Here is a 20,186-nt window from a genome sequence, read left to right on the forward strand (position 1 = left end):
TATTATCCTGGGACACGTTGCCTTCATTCATGGGTTATTATGTATGTTCAACACTTTGAGTTATTTATAAAAAAATAATAAAGGAGAGATATAAATGAATGATAAATAAATAAACCATCCAACCCCTTAGATTCTCCAAACTAAGCTCTTTCTAGAATTTAACTCCCAGAATTCTCAGAAATGGTTGTGCTGGCTGGGGAATTCTGGGAATTAAAGTCCACACATTCTGCAGATTAAATAGAATGCAGAATGCTCATCACTAGCAATATACAACTGGCGTGGACAACAGGAAGGCTTGTGGAAAGAAAGGACACATATCGACTTCATCCAAAACTCATACGCCAATTTTAACAGTTTATTTAATTTTCGGTACAGTGAAGAATGTGTACAGATCTATACGTAGCCCTGTAAAGAAAAAAAAACAAGGACTTGCAAGGCTGCCTGCTTGTCCACAGCAACATTTTCCCACCTTAAAGACATTTTTTTTCTTAGATTTTTTTTTTTTTTAAAAGAGAGAAAGAGATGAATTTGCTTCCTCTAGCACATTCAGAATCGAAAAGAAAATAGGATTTTCTTTCAGGAGTGATATCAAACAATCTGCTGATATGGGTGAGTTGATTTCATCAGACCATTAAATTCTTACGGAATCTGAGGAAAAAATTGCAGTGCAAAGCAATTGAGCAAGCATCTGACTCTTTTTTTTTTTTTTTTTTTGTCACCAGGTTCCTCCTGGTCCTGCTACATTTCTCCAACTGGGTTGTTGATGTTGTAATAAAATTTTAGCCACAATCAATCACTCTCAAGAAGGGGGAGATTTACAGGCTATACAATTGATGGGGATAAGAGGACACCCGCTTCTGTATTAATGCATGAAAGACAACTGATACTGCATTAATTGTCTACATCCAACATGATTACTTAAGTGTCCCTGTGTCAGTCTCTGGCTCCAACTCAACATTTATGGAACAAAGGCACTAAGATTTGAGGCACAGAAACAAAAAACAACCTTCCTTCTCTCTTTACCATCCTTCCTCCCTGAAAGCTAAACACCCAAAAAACCCACCAATGTTTTCAGTCTTTAGGTAGTAAGAAATGTCCTCTTTTTCCCAGCTTTATTATTATTATTACTTTAATACGATGAACCATTTCTCCTGAAAAGCTTTGCATAGCGTGGGCTATTCTATAAGCCTCTCTCATTTTGGGAAGCGTTATTGATATCTCATCTTCATCAGGAATAAAACAACTCCTCTGCCCTCAGAGAAGAGATTTCAGATATCTATGTCGAACTGGGCTTCTTCACCTGTGAAAGAGAGAAACGATTAACCAAAATGTCTATGGAAATTCTCAGTCATTGGGTTGTCCCAAAGATGCTTTTTCAAAAGGCAGCTGGATTTTGTTTTTCCTTGAAGATATTTCGTTTCTCATCTAAAAGCTTCTTCAGTTCTGAAGAAGAACTGAAGAAGCTTCTTGGATGAGACGTGAAACGTCTTCAAGGAAAAACAAAATCCAGCTGCCTTTTGAAAAAGCACCTTTGGAACTGACAAAAATCTCAATTTCATGTGTATTCATTGGATGCCACGTATGCTTGAAAGCATTACTTCTCAACATTTTCCTTAACATAAAGAGGGATGAGAGTCTACTCATTCCAGTTTTAACTGTGGAAATTCATTACTACTTCATATATATGAGTGCGACTTTAGGAAAAGGAACATATACATAGTAATTGACAATTTATAATCCTTCAGCAGTCCAGTTTGGCAAAGGACAATAGAATTATTGCTTTGAAAGCTGGTGGTTCAGAGGCAGTATAAGCCTATAATCTTTGCAAAATTTACTTCAATGTTCCCAGCAGAAAACAAAATATGCCCCTTTTTAAAAAAACTCTTTTGGTTACTAGTTTCAATAGTGGTTTTGCTGCGGTAAAGCAGTCAGCAAAGATACTGAGAACTGGGGAATTCCAAGAAACTTCACCAATCTTAACTTGGTTCATTTGCAAACACAATCTATAATCATAGGACTTATTTTGCTCAGACAAAAAAAAAATACAGACCCTAAACAAACAAAAACAAAAGACATAGGTACACTCAACATTCTTGGGACTAAGTCACAATTCTGACATGAAAGCTATCTTACTGTATTCTGAAAACAAGCTGTTAAGTTAAGCAGTTAACTATTTTTTTTCTGCACTACAGGTAGTCCTCGTCTTATGACCACAATAGAACCCAAAATTTCTGTTGCTTGTTAGTAGCAATAGCACTTATATACCCTTTCTAAGCGGTTTATAGAGTCAGCACTCTATAACAATCTGGGTCCTCATTTTACCGACCACGGAAGGATGAAAGGCTGAGTCAACCTTGAGCTGGTGAGAATCAAACTCCTGGAATGAGCAGTGACTTAGCCTGAGTACTACATTCTAACCATTGAGGCACTGTGGCTCTAGTTTTAAGTAAATTTTGCCCCCATTTTATGACCTTTCTTGCCACAATTAAGTGAATCACTGCAGTTGTTAAGTTAGTAACATGGTTGTTAAGTAAATCTGATTTCCCCATTGACTTCACTTGTCAGAAAGTTGCAAAAGGGGAACACATCATCCCGGGAACTGCCATCATAAATATGAATCAGTTGCCAACTGTCCGAATTTTGATCACATGACCATGGGCATGCTACAATGGTCATAAATGTAAAAAATAGCCATAAGTCTCTTTTTTTTTCTTTGCCGTTGTAACTTTGAACAGTCTCTAAAGGAACTGTTGTAAGTCAAAGCCTACCTGTATATCATCATGTATAAAGATAGATATTAGTTGATAAGCTTATTAAACATTTATTTCACTGCAATTTATTATTCCATAAATAATTTTCACAGAAGCTGTAAAGTGGGCATAGGAAAGTTTAAAAGAAAGACAAAATTAATTAAGGCCCTTCTTTGTCAAGCATGCCCTGCCTCACAGCTTCCAGGAAGATGTCTGTGGAATGTCCAAAGTGAGGGAAGGAACACAAAAAACATCTCTGCTATTCAGACAGACACAAGAGTTTCTGAACATGGAGGAAACACAGTCAACCAGCTGCTAATAGGCTGCACTTCCTCTATAATGAACTAATGTTCTTCCCTAGCATCTAAATCAGGGGTGAAATTCAGCCGGTTTTATCCGGCTCAGGTGAACAGGTAGTGGCGGCTGCGGGAGGCTCCGCCCACCTGTGTAGATGTCATGACGTCGCTTTTTTGCGATGAAATATTTTGCGATATTTCACATTTCTGTGCATGTACAGATGGCGTATGTGTCGCTTTGCTCATGCACGGTGCGTGCACATTTGCAAACCGGTAGGGAAGGTAAGTTAATTTCACCCCTGATCTAATTACAAGAGCCTTGGTAGTACAGTGGTCTAAGGCACCCTGTTATTAAGCTGGTTATTAAGATCAGCTGCCTGCAATTACTGCTGATTCGAATCTCGCCAAGGCTCAAGGTTGACTCAGCCTTCCATCCTTTCTAAGGTAGGTAAATTGAGGATCCAGTTTGTGGGGGCAATAAGCTGACTTCGTATAAATATACAAAAGAATGAAGGCTATTGCTTAGCGCATTGTAAGCCGCCCTGAGTCTCCGGAGAAGGGCGGCATATAAATCTAAATTAAAAAAAAATCACTCATCATTTAGTAGGAAATTCTACAACGGGGCATCCAACTTTGAGATCTGTGGACTTCAACTCCTAGTTAGTTACTGATGCAGAACTGTGTAGGGAATTTAAATGGGACTCCACAGTCATTTATGCACCTGGCAACAGTTATTCTAGGAAATCAGATAGAGTCCTAGGCCTGTGGCTATAGCGCCAGATTCGTCTAGTGGTTATAGCCCCTGGCTAGAAAGCAGGAGACCGTGAGTCCCTATTCTTTCACATAGTGGCAGCATCTCCTCTCCACAGGAGCACTGGCAGTATAACTATTTGATCTAGTGATGAAGGCACCAGGCTAGAAACCAAGGGGCTCTGAGTTCTAGTCCTGCTTTAGCCATGAAAGCCAGCTGCCTAGTCACTTTTCCTCAGCCCAACCCACCTCACAGGGTTGTTGTTGTTGTTGTTGTTGTTGGGAAAATAAGGAGAAGGAAGGTCTGTCTATTGGATATGTTCGCCACCTTGAGTTATTTATAAAAATAATAAAGGTGGGTTACAAATAAATACAAATAAATAAAATATTCACAATACCCATGAAATCTCATGTGGTCAGTAGACCCAGCACTCATGGTGAAGCATCTATGGTTTTTATGACCGATCAAACCTAACCAGGCTATCTTGGTTTGGCACAAAGAAAAGCAATGTCTGTAACCCAACTCTGCAACCATGTATTGTGATTTGTACAGGTGACCACACACCTAAGCCTGGTTTCTCGTCGTCAGCAGACATTAAGTTGATATCTGTCTGGAGCTCATCCATACTTGGATTTGTCACACCTGGAATGTCTGGAAGGTTGCAAGGCGGTGTTTTGGCAACTGGAGAATTTCGGCATGCCATTAAGAATTTGCGGTCATAAATAATGCGGGTACCTATAAGAGAAAGATAGCTACAATTTACTGCTGTTCTCAGAGGGTTAAAGAACCAAATATTGCTCAGAAAGAAATTCCAGTTAATCTGCCATGTTATCTATACTGTACTTTTGTATATACTTTTTATTCAACTTTTAAACAAGAAGATAAAAGCAAACGGAAATTAATGTAAAGAAGAAAAAAGAAAAATTAATCAAGAAAAATTACAAGGAAAGTTGTATAAAAAATAGAAAAGGAAGGAAAATATATACTGTATATATAAGTGGTTTGTGATGTTCTTCACAGCAGTTTTAAATAAATATATATTTTAACCTCTTTCTAAAGTTATATCATATTGCTCTTTTTTAATAATCTATTTCATCCAATCATCAAAACCATAAATAACAAGTTCATTTTTTTTACATTTTTATATGAAAAGTCCATAAGAGGCTTCCAGTACCAATGATTATAGATGATGCCTTTTCTCTAACCAAAGAAGTCAATTTATTAATTTCAGGAAAATTTTTCAACTTCACCAACCATTCCTCCATTGTGGGTAGTATCAAATCTTTCCATATCTAAGTAGACTGCACTTTTAATATTCAACAGCTTCTTTCCTTCACCAATCAGGATTGGATTTTGGCTTGTTTTCACAGCATAGCTGAGTCTTCTTTGCTGTTTAAGAATAGAATCAGGCTACTTTACATAGAAAAGCAGAAACTCCTGAGGAAAGTGAAGGGTAAAGCACAGAAGCCAATAAACCTGCAAAATAGATTGAGGTTCATCATAATCCATGGCCATAAAACCGTGGTTTTCCACAACAATGAAAGCTGGCCAGTAAATCCATCTCCATGACACACAGTCTGAAGCACTGATGATTAATAGTAACTGAGAAGTAAGTAGCATAACATAATTGCTTATGTGCAGGGATATCTGATTATCTGGACAGTTTTACAAGGAGAAGTGCATATTAGTCTTGCTTTCCATTTTTGGGCAAGAAGAACAGAAGCAAAATAAGAGATGATATGCAGCCTTTGTAAGTTTGCAATGGTTGAGGCTGCATAAAACTTGTGAACAGATCTGATTCTTCCGCTTATTTCAAAGTCTATTCTATCATTAAGAATTGCTAGTTCTTCTTTGTCTAGAGGAGTGTCCAAACTTGGCAACTTTAAGACTTGTGCCCTTCAATTCCCAAACTTCCGCAGCCAGTAGGTCTTAAAAAGTTGTCAAGGTTGCACACCCCATTCTAGAACTACTTGCTATCCAGCCTCCAAGAAGAAAGAAAGGCAGAGGTGGTCCCACAACATTAGAGTCTCAATTGCCTTTCCTGTGTGTCACCTTTCCCAGATATTCTCCACCACAAGAAAGATCTCATGGGAGGCTATTAGAACCGGAGAGAAACAAAGTTCCTTTATTGCAATATATAGGTTTATGGCTGACCACTAGAAGGAGCCTCGTACTTTTATTTTGCTTCTGAACAGATGCAGTATGTAAGACATTTGCAAGTCCTCTGGCTGGGCTGAGAAACTGACTCCTTCTGGTTTTGAAATATATAATCCACATTAGGCAATCAAGTCCTGAATAGCCACCAATCCTAGATCTTCATCCACTTATTAAGAAAGCTACACACTTTTTACATTTTTCAGCTGTAACTGAGCCTTTTGCCACTTCAATAGAACCAAGAAACAAGAAAAATGTACAAGTCTTCCTTTAAAAAAAAGACTGCGCATTAAGAGCAGAGGAATCCTTACAGCTAATTTTGGCTATGTAGTCTTTTCGGTTTTGATATTTTTGTATGCTTGATTCAGCTACACTGCACCTGAAATTCTACGTCTCTCTCTCTGCCTGCTGACTACAGGATTCAAGAGCAAGATTATTTGTCATTATGATAGACTTTTTCAGATAAATATCCAGTAATAGTATTGTCCCTACCGAGTTCTTAACAAGATTCTTTCTGCCTTTGCAACTTTCTTCGAGCAAGAATGTAATGACAGAGAATTAGAAGGAAAATTGTGTATATTTTCAGAATTTGTATTCAACATTGAGCTGGCCAAGCAGCTTCCAAATATAGCTTTAAGTACGAATCTTTTAAAACCCAAGCCAAGAAAATTGGAACTTTTTTTTTTTTTAGGGTTTAACGTTAAACTCAACAACCCCAAATGTCAACCTCAAAACCACAATGTGGGTATTTGCCTTATTTGTAAACTTTATTGTGGTCATTCACCATTTCAAAAACACACACACACACAAATTCTGAGACAGCAAGAAGACTTAATTCTAACACTGAAGAGGTCAAAATGTAGCATGTTTCACACAGAGCAAAACAAAATGTAGCCACATTTAGAGAAATCAAGCCACACTGATCATTCTAGAAGGAGATTTGATGAGATGGAGAGTTATTAGCGTTATATGGAGAGTAACTGGGCATCTTGGTAACAAGAACAATACCAAAGCATGGCTTTAATTTTCAGCAGTTGCCTTAGATTTAATTAAATTCTAGTAATTAAAAAAAAGCAGGTGGAATTGTGGTTCCCCCCAAGACTTTTGTGTGCAAGTATTTTTGCTACTGATTTGGAATTTTAATCTGACTAGATACTATTAAAAATATTGGGATAATCATAACAATTGTTATCAAATTAACTCCGTTTAAATTAATTTTATATTTAAATGCAAAACAATGATATTTAGCTTTTGGCCAGAGCACACCTCCATTGGGAGCATAGGCCTTGTAGGATCCGTTTCTCAAAAGCTGGTTGCAAAGATTAGGAAAGCACACTGCATGAGAACCTGTGGCTCTTCTCTTGCCATTCCCACTGGCCAGGCCAGGATTATGGGAGCTGTAGTCTGTAGCATCCAATAATGTAATGTAGCTCAGAGTCCTCACTTCTCCTCCTAAGGAGAGCCACGCTTTTACATTTACGCCAAGGAACACAGCGGCTTTTTTTAAGTACCTAAGCTCTACTGCCAAGAAGCACTATTTCCTTGCTGATATTTCGATCAAACCTTTCAAACACATTTTTTAAAAAAGGGTTGGTGAAAAATGGATGAGGACAAACTAGATTCCCCGTTTGGAGCAATTAGAACTAAATTGTTTTCCAACCCTCTGAAGTTTGGTACGTTTCCAGGGACGAGGTGGGTGGAGCAGGGAGGGATTCAACAGTTGGGAGTCCACAGCCCAGAGCTCCACCCGATACTAAACAGCAATGAATCAGGATCTGCAGACAAGCGGCTTTTGCTGCTTCTGACGCCTGCCAGCTGCTGGAACACCCGCAGAACAAAGACTGTTTTCCTAGAAATGTTGTCACTGTACCAGTTATTGCAAGAACATTTCATAAGGGGTTCACTGGAGGTCTATATCCCTGAGTTTATATTCAGTCACATGCTCAGGACTCCTGTTTGCTTAATGCTATAGCCAGGCAGGGTGAAAAGGGAGACTTCGAAATATTTTCAGTTGCTGGAGGGGAGACGGAGGTGTTCAGACCTTTACTCTCTGGGTGCCTGCTTCCTAAGAACAGGAATTCTATACATACATATGAGGGGGTCCTTGGTGCTCTCCGATCTTGGTTGTTTTCTTTCGTTTCATTACTCAAACTAAGTAACATCATCAGTGATAGTCTAGGATAATGAAACATCTGCAAGAAAACAAGCAAGCTTGGAGAACACCAAGGACCCCTCGTTTCAATTCCCAAGCTACAAATATCCTCCTTTATTGATACATTTATATGAAACTTTGAAACAAGAAAATAAAAACGAACACAAGCTTATTTATTTATTCAATTTATATGCCACCCCTCTCCGAAGACCCAGGGCGGCTCACAATACACTCAAAAAATCACTATAAAAACACTTAAAAATTAAAAACATTAAAACCCATTCACACCATTCATGGCCGGATCTTGTCAGATCGCAAAGCGAGATCAACGGCCCCAGGCCTGCCGGAAAAGCCAGGTCTTCACCGCTTTCCGGAAGGCCAGTAGGGTGGGGATGGTCTGGACCTCAGGAGGTAACTGGTTCCAGAGAGCTGGGGCAGCCACAGAGAAGGCCCTCCCCCGCGGGCCCGCCAGCCGGCATTGTTTAGCTGATGGGACCTGGAGGAGACAAACTCTGTGGGATCTTACCGGTCGCTGGGAGATATGCGATAGAAGGCGATCTCAAAGATAACCTGGCCCTGAGCCATGTAGGGCTTTAAAGGTAATAACCAACACCTTGAATTGCGTCCGGAGATCGATAGGGAACCAGTGCAGCTCGCGGGTGCAGCTCGTGTAATGTGGGTGTACCTAGGTGCACCCACAACAGCTTGCGCGGCTGCGTTCTGGACCAACTGTAGTCTCCGAACACTTTTCAAGGGTAGCCCCATGTAGAGCGCGTTGCAATAATCTAACCGTGAGGTGACAAGGGCATGAGTGACTGTGAGGAGAGCCTCCTGATCCAAGTAGGGTCGCAATTGGTGCACCAGGCAAACCTATGCAAAGGCCCCCCTAGCCACAACTGTCAGATGTTGCTCTAATCTTAGCTGTGAGTCTAGGAGGACACCCAAATTGCAAGCCCGTTCTGCGGGGGACAATTTCTCCCTACCCAGAAGCTAGTATAAAGTGAGGAAGAATAAAAAGAAATAGAAGAAAAAAGCAAAAAGTGCAAGAAAAAAAGCTGAAGAAAAATAGCAAAAATATAAAGAAGTCACTTCTAATATTCTTTGCAGAGTTATAAGTACAAGCATATTCTTCCACAAGGGATTCCTTGCAATTTTTTTTTTCCTGGAAGAGCAGATCTCACTCATATGAAACATACACATAGGAGATCTAGGTATGGATTGGACCTTTGAAACTAGATACACAGTTTTGTTAATACTGCTCTCAATATTTACACTTCTGGGTTCTAAGGATGTTCCTTGCTTACAAGGCAGCTTACTGAAGGTCTCCTGCAAGCTGCACAAGGAGAGTTTTTAGTTCCTGGGTAATGTTCTAGGTTTCTAATGCAACTTTTGGAAGGGGTTAGTTAGCATCTGTATTTTTCTTGAGGGTGATATGGAGGCAAAGATGCTATATATTGGATCTTCCGAAGGCAAAATAGCTACTTTTTGTTCTTTTTGTTTTTGTTCAGTGCAGACTATTTTTTTTTCTTGTTGTCTTCTTCATTAATCTGCATAGAATATGTACCACAAAAATCATACATGAATGAGGCCATTGATTTCCATTGGGATGGTATGCTGATCAGTATGCTTCTCACAGTGGACCATTCCTTTTTATTCTAGGACAGGAAACAGCATTTGAGAAAGCTCTTCTGAAAGCAAATGGAAGTTTCTTGCTGGCATTCCAAAACAGATTCCCAATTTATTTTACAACCTCAACATATTCTTATCTGGAAGGAGAAATAATGGTGAGAGTCGTGGTAGCAAAGTGGTTAGAATACAGTATCGCAGGCTAACTCACTGCTCATTGCCAGGAGTTTGATTCTGACAGGCTCAAGGTTGACTCAGCCTTCCATCCTTCCAAGGTCAGTAAAATGAGAACCCAGATTGTTGGGGCAAATATGATTAATTCTCTGTAAACCGCTTAGAAAGGGCTGTAAAGCACTATGAAGCAGTATATAAGTCTAAATGCTATTGCTAATAACAACCTGGAATTTCCAGATGTATTGGCTTGCAATGTCCAAATCTTTTCGGAAAAACACCACGGTGGTTAGATGTTCTGGCAGCTGGAGCCAACCTAGCTTGGAGAAGACTGACCTGAGTCTTCATGAAAGGGAGGGCTCCCTGGACAAGAGCCCCTTATTAGTAAGTCAGAAAAGGTCAGGCACGGAAAAACCAAGACTACATGTTAAATTCCATTCAAACTGATTTATTGCTCAGACCTACGCACAGAAATCTAGTCAACTAATGATTTCACTGTCCCCAGGCTCTGTCACTCCTCCGACAGAAAAGGAACAGTGTAATGATATGCGGAAAAGACCTTGGGAGACAGGAGGAAGAACTGCAGACTAAGTAACCTTCATCCAAGAGATATCTCAACCCATAGAATGTGGAGGGCATTTGAGAAGTGATCATCTCTACTTCATTGGAGAGTAAAAGGAGAGTTTCCTTTTACTCTCCAAAAAAAGGAGAGTTTTGCAAGATTCTGTTAATGTGCCTTTACAATAAGGACAGAGTTTAGTACTCCTAGCTGGGCTTCTTGTCTGGACTACCTTGAAAGTCCAACGATCAATCTTACTTTCTTTAACTTATCTCTCAATTGCCCCCAAGCAGCCGATTGTTCCAAACAGTACTATCCCTGGCTGTAAATTTTTTCAGCTGTGGTTGCAATGGGTTTCACAAAAACCAGGTCTATGAACTTTTCCGAGGCCACCACAGGCTGAATGTTTGTTGTGAGCCAGGTCATGCCTCCATGCCATTAACATAAATGTTGTGACACTGGTCATACTGGCCATGTTCCCAGGGGCAATCTGAGACTGTTCAAAACAAACCACAAATAGGACTATCAGCCATCGATCTTATTGCGCAGCAGCAAAAAAAGTGTTTCTTCTTCTGAGGACTGAGGGATCCTCCTTGGGGTCAAGGAGAGACAATTACAATAAATTAAGGCTGGAACTGAAGAAGCTATGGCTCATGAGACTTTAACCGCCCTATTCGAAGCCACACTTCCCCATCAGAAATACGACAAGGGGATTTCAACCAGACGTTTGTCCTCCCTTTTCCCAGGCTCAGCTTTAGAGCAGGAAGAAAACAATACATTTTAGTTCAGTTATCAGTTTGCATTATGCAATCTCTTCCTCCTGAAAGGGAAAGGTATGGGAAAATGTAAACAAACCACTATCTTTATTGAATTTTTAGAAGAACAAGAGACATGTGCAGCAAACTGGCTTTCTGCATTTGGCTAGGAAAAAAAAAATAACCGATGTGCAACACAACACTGCTGGCATTAGATTTATGGTAATTGGTTATCTTTCCCCCTTCCCAGGTTCTCAGCTCACAAAATGACCTCATCCCTTCTCGGTTATCTCTTGTAACTTTTCCATAGAGCAGTGTGTCAGTCTTCATCTTTTCCCCCTTTGGGTTCTAGCTCAGCTTTATTTGTTAATCCTAAACTTTATTTGCCATCTCACAGCTTTTTTGCTCGTTTGTCTACCACTGGTTCTCTCCACATGGGATAGCACTTGCTCTGTCCATGAACCACTGTCCCTCAACCTTAACAGCTTGAAGATGTGTGGTTGGCTGGGGAATTCTGGGAGTTGAAGTCCACACATCTTCAAGCTGCCAAGGTTGAAAAACTCTGCAATAGACTGCAAGAATACTTCATCTGTTTGGCCAAGTGGGTTTTAAATGTATAGTTTAGACCCAGGATTATGTCTCTGCTTTGCTGGTTTTGAGCACATTTGAAAGAAGCGAACATCTTTCATGATAATTACAGTCAGATTGTTTTCCACCATATTTTCTTTTTTTCACCTCTCACCATGAGCAACCATTCAAAACTGTCTGCAGACAGTCATTTTTCAGGTTTTATGGACATTCTTCTGCTCTAGAGTCAGAGACAAAAAGCATCCAACACCCACTCACTCTCCTAACATTTTAAAGACCAGCAGTAGGACACCATAGCTGTATTATTTACAGAAGGGAAGCCGTGTTAGATGTGGTAGCAACCATTAGAGGATTTGGATTCACCTAGACCTGTCTCTACTTCAAGGCCAAACTTTTTAAAAAAATAATTACAAAATAAAATGTTCAGGCTACACATTCAAATCACAGAATAAAACGCTATTGCCAGAACAGCCTGATGTCTATTTTCTGCAATCCAAACCACGTGCACAAATAACTTCTCAGAATGGCAGATGATGCAATGCATAATATGTTGAAGCACAGAAGAAGCGACCATAGGTTTTCCATAAGGCTCCTCCAACATGAAAGTTTTCGTGTTAGTAAATAATTGCTTTGTACACCTTGGAACCTGTTCATAACACATGATTCGCAACCTGCTAGAGTTCATCAAGGTGACACCAGAAATGATAACAGAGTTACCTTGTGAGCAGCCTGGATGGCAGCCCAAAACTATTATGCAATACAAAACAAGCAGAGCTGAACATGCTTCCTTCCAGCTCCAGAATTCTGCAGCGCGAGGATTTCTGCTGCAACTGCAAATCTCACACTGATCTTCGGGCTGTGTACACAAATGTAGGGAAGCAAATGAGCTCAGAGCCTGTGTCTCTAAACCACATTATGCACCCCTTTAAGCCCACCTAAGATTGACTTCAAAGAACCAAAGAAAATTTGCAAACTTCCCTTATAAGTCCTCGACTTACGAACACAATTGAGTTCAAAATTTCTGTTGCTGTTTAAGTGAATTTTGCCTTATTTTACAACCTTCCTTGCCACAGTTGTTAAGTGCTGTTGTTAAGTTAGTAACATGGTTGTAAGTGAGTCTGGCTTCCCCATTGACTTTGCTTGCCAGAAGGTCACAAAAGGTGATCACACAACCCTAGGACGTTGCAACCGTCATAAATTAAGAGCACTGGTGGCACAGTGGTTAGAATGCAGTATTGCAGGCTAATTCTGCCAGCTGCCAGCAGTTTGGCAGTTCAAGTCTCATGGGCTCAAGGCCTTCTGAGTCCAGTAAAATGAGGACACAGATTGTTGTTGGCAATAGGGTGACTCTGTAACCTGCTTAGAAAGGGGTTGAAAAGCACTGTGAAGTGGTATATAAATGCTATTACTATTGCTAAATACGAGTCAGTTGCCAAGCATTTGAATTTTGATCACATGACCATCAGTCACTTTTCTCAGTGCAATTGTAACTTTGAACAGTCACTAAATGAACTGAGGACTACCTGTAGATATGTTAGTTTGCTCTATCAAATTCCCCCTACTTATTTCAATAGGACATAGAAAATCAAAGAGCTGTAGGTTATTCATGTGGCTTTTCCACGTTAGTCATAGATTTTTTTTCTTGATTTAGTGAAAAGCAGCTGTAAACTCACCCTCCTCCACAAAGCAACAATAGCTTTTAATGGCATCATTTCAGATTGCAAGAAGCAGACAGGCTTTTCAACTGATTGAGAAAGCAGGCAAATTCATCCACTGATGCTTATCAGTCAAATAAAACAAATTCCTTATGCTCCTTATGTTCCTTCCTTCCATTCCTTCCCTTCCTTCCTTCCATTACTTACTTACTTCTTACTTACTTACTTACTTATCTTTTTTGCTTGTTGTTGACAATGCCACAAAACTCCTGGGTGATTAAATAACAGAAGATACCAGACCTTGAAACTTAAGGTCATCTGTACTATGGAAATTGTATTTTCAATTTCAATAATCCTAAAGTTGTGTCTATAAGCGTTTTGCTTAGTAATAGAGAGAAAAGATGGCTTCGATCACACTTTGGGTGATGCCAGCAGAGAGGATAGGAAAGTTATCCTGTGCGAGTGTAGAAACTGGAAAAGTGGACAACAATTAAATAATGTTGTCTATTGGGACTCTGGAAGTGCATCTTCTCTGTAGCAGTACTTACTTGAATACTTCTCTGATTTGTACATAGTGCAATCCAAACCACGTGCAAAAATAACTTCTCAGAATGGCAGATGATGCAATACATAATATGTTGAAGCACAGAAGAAACAACCACAGGTTTTCTATAAGACTATAGTCCACACAACCACAGATCTGGATAGTCCTCACTCTTTTATTCAGAAGAGACAGGAAGACTTGGCTCTTCACCTAGGACTTTGGCCAGAGAGACTGAGACCTCCTTTGTCACACCTGCCATCTTTTATTTTTACCTTTTATTATAATTTCTTTGTTTGGGGCCATCCAGAGCCATTGAGAGTCGGGTAAGCATACAAATTTAATAAAATATTACCAGTACTCCTCTTTTCTGAAGCAAACCAGAATTGCTCTTCAAATACATGCTTCTTTTAAGTCTCAACACGGTACCTGCCATGGTGTCTTAAGTTATGCGTTCATGAATGCTTTTAAGTTATTCTCTTTTTAGTGAACATATTCTTAGACCTCAGCTAAGAAAAGTTGCACATTTTATTGGACAAAAATATGCAAGTTTAGAAGTCCACCCTTGTGATTTAAGTTGCATTTTTACTGATGCCCGGTTCCCATGACCTGCCATGTGTCTCTTCTCCAGGCCCCAAAATACATTCCAGAATAGACTGCCTGCTAAAGTTCCCTTAAATGGATCCAGACTTAAAAGGCACTTACTATTTTGCATCAGTAATTAGGAATTAAACTTTGAAATTGCATGCATCAGCCTGCCTTTTAGAGCAAGCATTATGACAACAGAAGCAGCAAACATTTTATCCATGTATCACTGAGTCTGTAACTGACACATGGGTGATTTATAAATAAATATTTACAAAGAAGCCAATCTATGGCTTCAAGAGGTCTCAGTTTTAACAAAAACATTTTAATTCAGACTTTGGTTGTTTTTAAGAAAGCAACTAAGCTATGGTACCCAATGTATCTTACTGCATTGGTTACAGGTAGTCCTCGATTTACAATAGTTCATTTAATGACTGTTCAAAATGCTACTGATGACTGTTTTCACACTTAGGACTGTTGCATCATCCCCATGGTCACATGATTAAAATTCAGACGCTTGGCAACAGATTTGTACTTTTGACAGTTGCAGTGTCCAGGGTCGTGATCCTCTTTTGTGACCTTCTGACAAGCAAAGTCAATAGGGAAACCAATTTCACTTAACCCTGTTACTAATTTATCAATGGCAGTGATTCACTTAACAACCGTGGCAAGAAAAGTCATAAAACGGTGCAAAACTCACTTAACAAATGTTTCACTTGGCTACAGAAATTTTGGGCTCAGTTGTGGTCGTAAGTTGAGGACTACCTGTATTGATGTCTTGGAAGAGTTCCTACTTGTGCACTCCTAAATACACCTCAGGCAGAAAGTATATCTTGTTCCCAGTCTGCCTGCTACCAAAAATGTTGCAATGTTACATTTATCTACTCTTACGTTCGCAGCCCTCTTTTACACAACACATCTGGTCCAAATGCAGTTAAAAAGTACGGATAGGCATGCTTGTATTCTGAAAAAAAGCAAGCCTATTCTGTAGAGTTTGTAGCTCAAGAGGTTTGTGTCAGGTTTCCTATACCAAAGCCTGGGACAAAAAAACTTTCTGTGCAATGCTTGTTTTTACAGCACATTCACAACTTATAGCACACTTTATGGAAAAGTGGTTTTTCTGTTGGATTAAAAAAATGGCCCTTACTGACCCATGATTCATTGCTAGTCTCCTGTAAAGGTTTCTAGGATTCAGCCACTATTCCCGATTACCTTCAAAGGATAGTATTTTCTTCCCTGGCCAATGTTTGTACTGTTAAGGCACTCAAGGGAGCCACTGAGAATCTAAGTATTAATTAATCTGAACTTGGAAAGGCACCAAGTTGGAGATAAACATTATTCTCCGAGACAGGATCCTCATATCCATAAGCATGTTTCAGACGGGATATTACTTCCCTAGCCATTTTGATCATTTTCCCAGGAAAGGCTGTTCCTAGCTGGAAAATCCCTGCTGCATGCTTGATCCATGTCCATCCTGTTTCCCTTTAGGCAAATAAGATATATTCCACTCCTTTATGTTTTATTGTGGCCTCTGAACTCATTTATGCATTGTCTTTCTACAGAAATGGAGAGATTTCATGAGAAAGCAGGCCTAGGACCCGTCTTAAAAGAAATATGCCACCCCGTAAGGACCCTAATTTCACTGTGTGTGTGTTTGTGTGTGCGTGCGTGAAGAATGCCAGCCTTTTCCATTAAGAATAGGAGAAGTCTGAAGCCAGTCTCAGATTTAGCCCCATTCTGGTGTTCCCTCTTGGGGTGAATTCCTCTTTCTCTTACCCACACAGGATTCAAGGGTTTATTGATAAAATGAAAACTCTGAATAAGTGGAGAAAAGCTGGCAAGACTGAGTCCAGCCCGACTGCTGGTCCTGCATTGCCTTCTGCCTGTCTTGGGAAGACTTTAAGGCGGTGGTTCTCAACCTGTGGGTCGGGACCCCTTTGGGGGGTCGAAGGACCCTTTCACAGGGGTCGCCTAAGACCATTGGAAAACACATATTTTCAATGGTTTTAGGAATAATTTTATGGTTGGGGGTCACCACAACATGAGGAACTGTATTAAAGGGTCGCAGCATTAGGAAGGTTGAGACCCACTGCTTTAAGGTGACTAGAAAGGAGTTAAAACAGTGTTTCTCAACCTTGGAAGCTTGAAGATGGGTGGACTTCAACTCCCAGAATCCCCCAGCCAGCGCTGCTGGCTGGGGGATTCTGGGAGTTGAAGTCCACCCATCTTCAAGCTTCCAAGGTTGAGAAACACTGAGGTAAAACGTTGGGCACCATTTCACGGTAAGCCCTGGATTGCTCACTTCTCAGAAGAACAATAGCCCTTACCTTTGATCCTAGCCTGCAGGATTGAACCCATGCCCAAAAACATTATTGTATAAGACCGTTTACCCTCCTCCAGCGGTTTCTCCATGTTCAGTGGCACTCCAGCCCACTTTCTTGCTCCCCCTCTTCCAAGGTTTGCAACCCTTTCCTTCTCTCCCCGTCCCCGCTCCCCTTCTTTCCAGGACAGAGGCACCCCTTTCGCCACCTACTTTTGGTACGCCACTCTCTTTTCCTGCTCCCTTCCCTGCATGCTCAGAGGCACTCTTAACACCTCTGCAGGTTCTTTGCATACTCAAAGGCATTCCTAACACCATCTCGCCTCCCCAGGGAGGCAGCCTTAACGCCACCTCTCCTCCTCCCTCCTGGGACTTTCTCTCCCTGCCCAGAGGGGCTCTTTACACCGTGGCTCTTAACCTCCTCTCCCGCTCTGGGCACTCTTTGCATGCTCAGAGGCACTCTTAACACCTCTGCAGGTTCTTTGCATACTCAAAGGCACTCTTAACACCTCTGCATGCTCTTTGCATGCTCAGAGGCACTCTTAACACCTCTGCAGGTTCTTTGCATACTCAAAGGCACTCCTAACACCATCTCGCCTCCCTCCTCCCTCTTGAAACTTTCCCTCCCTGCCCAGAGGGGCTCTTGACACCGCTTCTTCTCCCTCCCGGGCCTCTAAACCTCCTCTCCCGCTCTGGGCACTCTTTGCATGCTCAGAGGCACTCTTAACACCTCTGCATGCTCTTTGCATACTCAAAGGCACTCCTAACACCATCTCGCCTCCCTCCTCCCTCCTGAGACTTTCCCTCCCTGCCCAGAGGGGCTCTTGACACCGCTTCTTCTCCCTCCCGGGCCTCTAAACCTCCTCTTCCGCTCTGGGCACTCTTTGCATGCTCAGAGGCACTCTTAACACCTCTGCATGCTCTTTGCATACTCAAAGGCACTCCTAACACCATCTCGCCTCCCTCCTCCCTCCTGAGACTTTCCCTCCCTGCCCAGAGGGGCTCTTGACATCGCTTCTTCTCCCTCCCGGGCCTCTAAACCTCCTCTCCCGCTCTGGGCACTCTTTGCATGCTCAGAGGCACTCTTAACACCTCTGCATGCTCTTTGCATACTCAAAGGCACTCCTAACACCATCTCGCCTCCCTCCTCCCTCCTGGGACTTTCCCTCCCTGCCCAGAGGGGCTCTTGACACCGCTTCTTCTCCCTCCCGGGCCTCTAAACCTCCTCTCCCGCTCTGGGCACTCTTTGCATGCTCAGAGGCACTCCTAACACCATCTCGCCTCCCTCCTCCCTCTTGAAACTTTCCCTCCCTGCCCAGAGGGGCTCTTGACACCGCTTCTTCTCCCTCCCGTGGCTCTTAGCCTCCTCTCCCGCTCTGGGCACTCTTTGCATGCTCAGAGGCACGCCGCCCTCTCCTCCCTCCAGCGGCTCCACTCACCGCCAGGCGTGGTTCCGAAGAGGGTGCCGCCAGGCGTGGTGCCGTAGTCGCCCGGAGGCAAGGCGACTCCCTCGGCCAAGTCGAGCAGCTTGTTAGGGCCGGGGATAGCCCTGCCCAGCGTGGGCTCCGGAGCGGGGTGCGGGCGACAACAGGCGGCGGACATGGCCGGGAAGAGACGCCGCTCGCAGCCGCGATCGCCTTGCGAGCCACAACCGCCTCCTCCAGCGCTGCAAAGCTCCGCCGCCCCGCCCCCTGCTTTGGCCCGCGCAAAGCCCCTCGGGAGGTGTAGTCTTCCAACCCGCCCCGGCCACGCCTCTCGCTGCCAGAAAGGAGACGGCTTTGCATTAGTTTACTTTTAGTTTAGTTTAATTTAATTTAATTTAATTTTTTAATTTTTTTTTAATTTATATGCCGCCCTTCTCCGGAGACTCAGGGCGGCTTACAATGCGTTAAGCAATAGCCTTCATCCTTTTGTATATTTTATACAAAGTCAGCTTATTGCCCCCACAAACTGGGTCCTCATTTCACCTACCTTAGAAAGGATGGAAGGCTGAGTCAACCTTGAGCCTTGGCGAGATTCGAACCCTGCAGTAATTGCAGGCATCTGGTCTTAATAACAGGGTGCACTAAACCCCTGTACTATCAAGGCTCTTTTTGATTTGTATACCGCCCTACTCCCGAAGGACTCAGGGCGGTGAACAGCCACAGGATAAAAAACACATAAATACAACATTTAAAACTGGATAAACTCGAATTAAACAATTTGGCCAACGACAGATTTAAAACACCCCAATAAATTACGAACGAATTAAAATTTGCATTTTAAAAAGGGGGAAAAAAAGGGAGACAATTAGGCCAGGCCAGCCTGATGGAATAAAAAGGTCTTGAGAGCGCGGCGGAAGGTGCGTAGATCCGGGATCCTCCGTATCTCCGGGGGGAGCTCATTCCAGATAGTAAGTGCCCCCACAGAGGCACCTACTAGAGTCCCGCATTGCGGGACGCCATCGCCTCCCCCGCCTCCCTGGATGATTAACGGGCCCCTCTTGCCAAATAAGGCTCCCCCTTTTCTTTAAGATGGTAAACCGCAGTCAGAGTTCGGCCCTGGACAAGCAAAGCCACCCCGTGGCTGGTACGAAGCCAGGCGCGGAGTTTCTGCAAGCTTGCAACTCCTTGATAAAAGGGGTTTGACTTCTGCTAGAACCGTTTGACTTGGCGCAAGGTGGGAAGCCCGAAAACAGGATAAAAAAAAAAGGCCACTAATTAAAGAGTGCATGTGCCATTTGGATCCTCCGAAGGACTCGCCTCAAGAAGGAACAAAATCCAGAAGCCATGGAGAATTGTTCTAAAACCATCTTGAAATTTGAATAAAACCAACTCCAGCTGAGGTTGGCTGTTTATTCAGGGAGTTGGTTGTGCTTCTACAATAAGTAACTTCCCGCAGGGCCCAGTGTGATTATTTGGCTTCTTCAGCACATTTGTGTGAACTCAGCCTTTGTGGTCTATGGAGGGAAGTGGGGTTGAAGAAACCAGGATAGAGGCCAGCCTCTAATCCAGAACAGTTCAGTCAGGAGGAAATTCATGCCTGCTCTCAGACAAAACAGGCAGAACAAGAGAGAGAGAGAGAAAGAAAGAAAGACTTGAAAGCATGCTGATGCGTATTTTTAGCCTTACGAAATTAGGTGGCAACACTTAGCTGATCTGGAAAAACTAAACAGGGTGAACTTCGGAATAGATTGGATGGGGGACACAAGGAGATTCTAAGGCTGTGGATAAGATTAGGAAATGAGGAAAAAAACAGGAAGGAAATTATAAAATGGTTATTAAGAAAAGTGCCCAACCTGTTG

The 20,186-nt window shown here is 42.1% G+C and overlaps 1 protein-coding gene across 1 annotated transcript; it reads right to left on the bottom strand.

Annotated features, from left to right (window-relative positions):
* Positions 1-341: 341 nt before the first annotated feature.
* On the bottom strand, positions 342-18,576 carry EIF4EBP1 (eukaryotic translation initiation factor 4E binding protein 1). Its single transcript, XM_070952462.1, has 3 exons — positions 18,343-18,576; positions 4,362-4,532; positions 342-1,300 (listed from the first exon to the last, which is right to left on the bottom strand). The coding sequence occupies exons 1-3, from the start codon at positions 18,503-18,505 to the stop codon at positions 1,269-1,271; spliced, it is 366 nt and encodes a 121-aa protein (XP_070808563.1). The 5' UTR covers positions 18,506-18,576; the 3' UTR covers positions 342-1,268.
* Between the last annotated feature and the right edge of the window lie 1,610 nt (positions 18,577-20,186).

This window comes from Pituophis catenifer, unplaced genomic scaffold (assembly GCF_029215685.1).
Source record: "Pituophis catenifer annectens isolate HBS135680 unplaced genomic scaffold, rPitCat1.0.hap2 SCAF_12, whole genome shotgun sequence".
Lineage (NCBI taxonomy): Eukaryota > Metazoa > Chordata > Lepidosauria > Squamata > Colubridae > Pituophis > Pituophis catenifer.

What these genes read in the sequence shown, in the direction of transcription:
- EIF4EBP1 (XM_070952462.1), bottom strand. Translation starts at nt 18,505, where the DNA reads ATGTCCGCCGCCTGTTGTCGCCCGCACCCCGCTCCGGAGCCCACGCTG. An exon ending in CTTCGGAACCACGCCTGGCG is followed by an intron (nt 4,533 to 18,342) that starts GTGAGTGGAGCC and finishes TTTCTCTTATAG; the next exon opens with GTACCCGCATTATTTATGAC. An exon ending in CGACGAGAAACCAGGCTTAG is followed by an intron (nt 1,301 to 4,361) that starts GTGTGTGGTCAC and finishes TCTCTTTCACAG; the next exon opens with GTGAAGAAGCCCAGTTCGAC.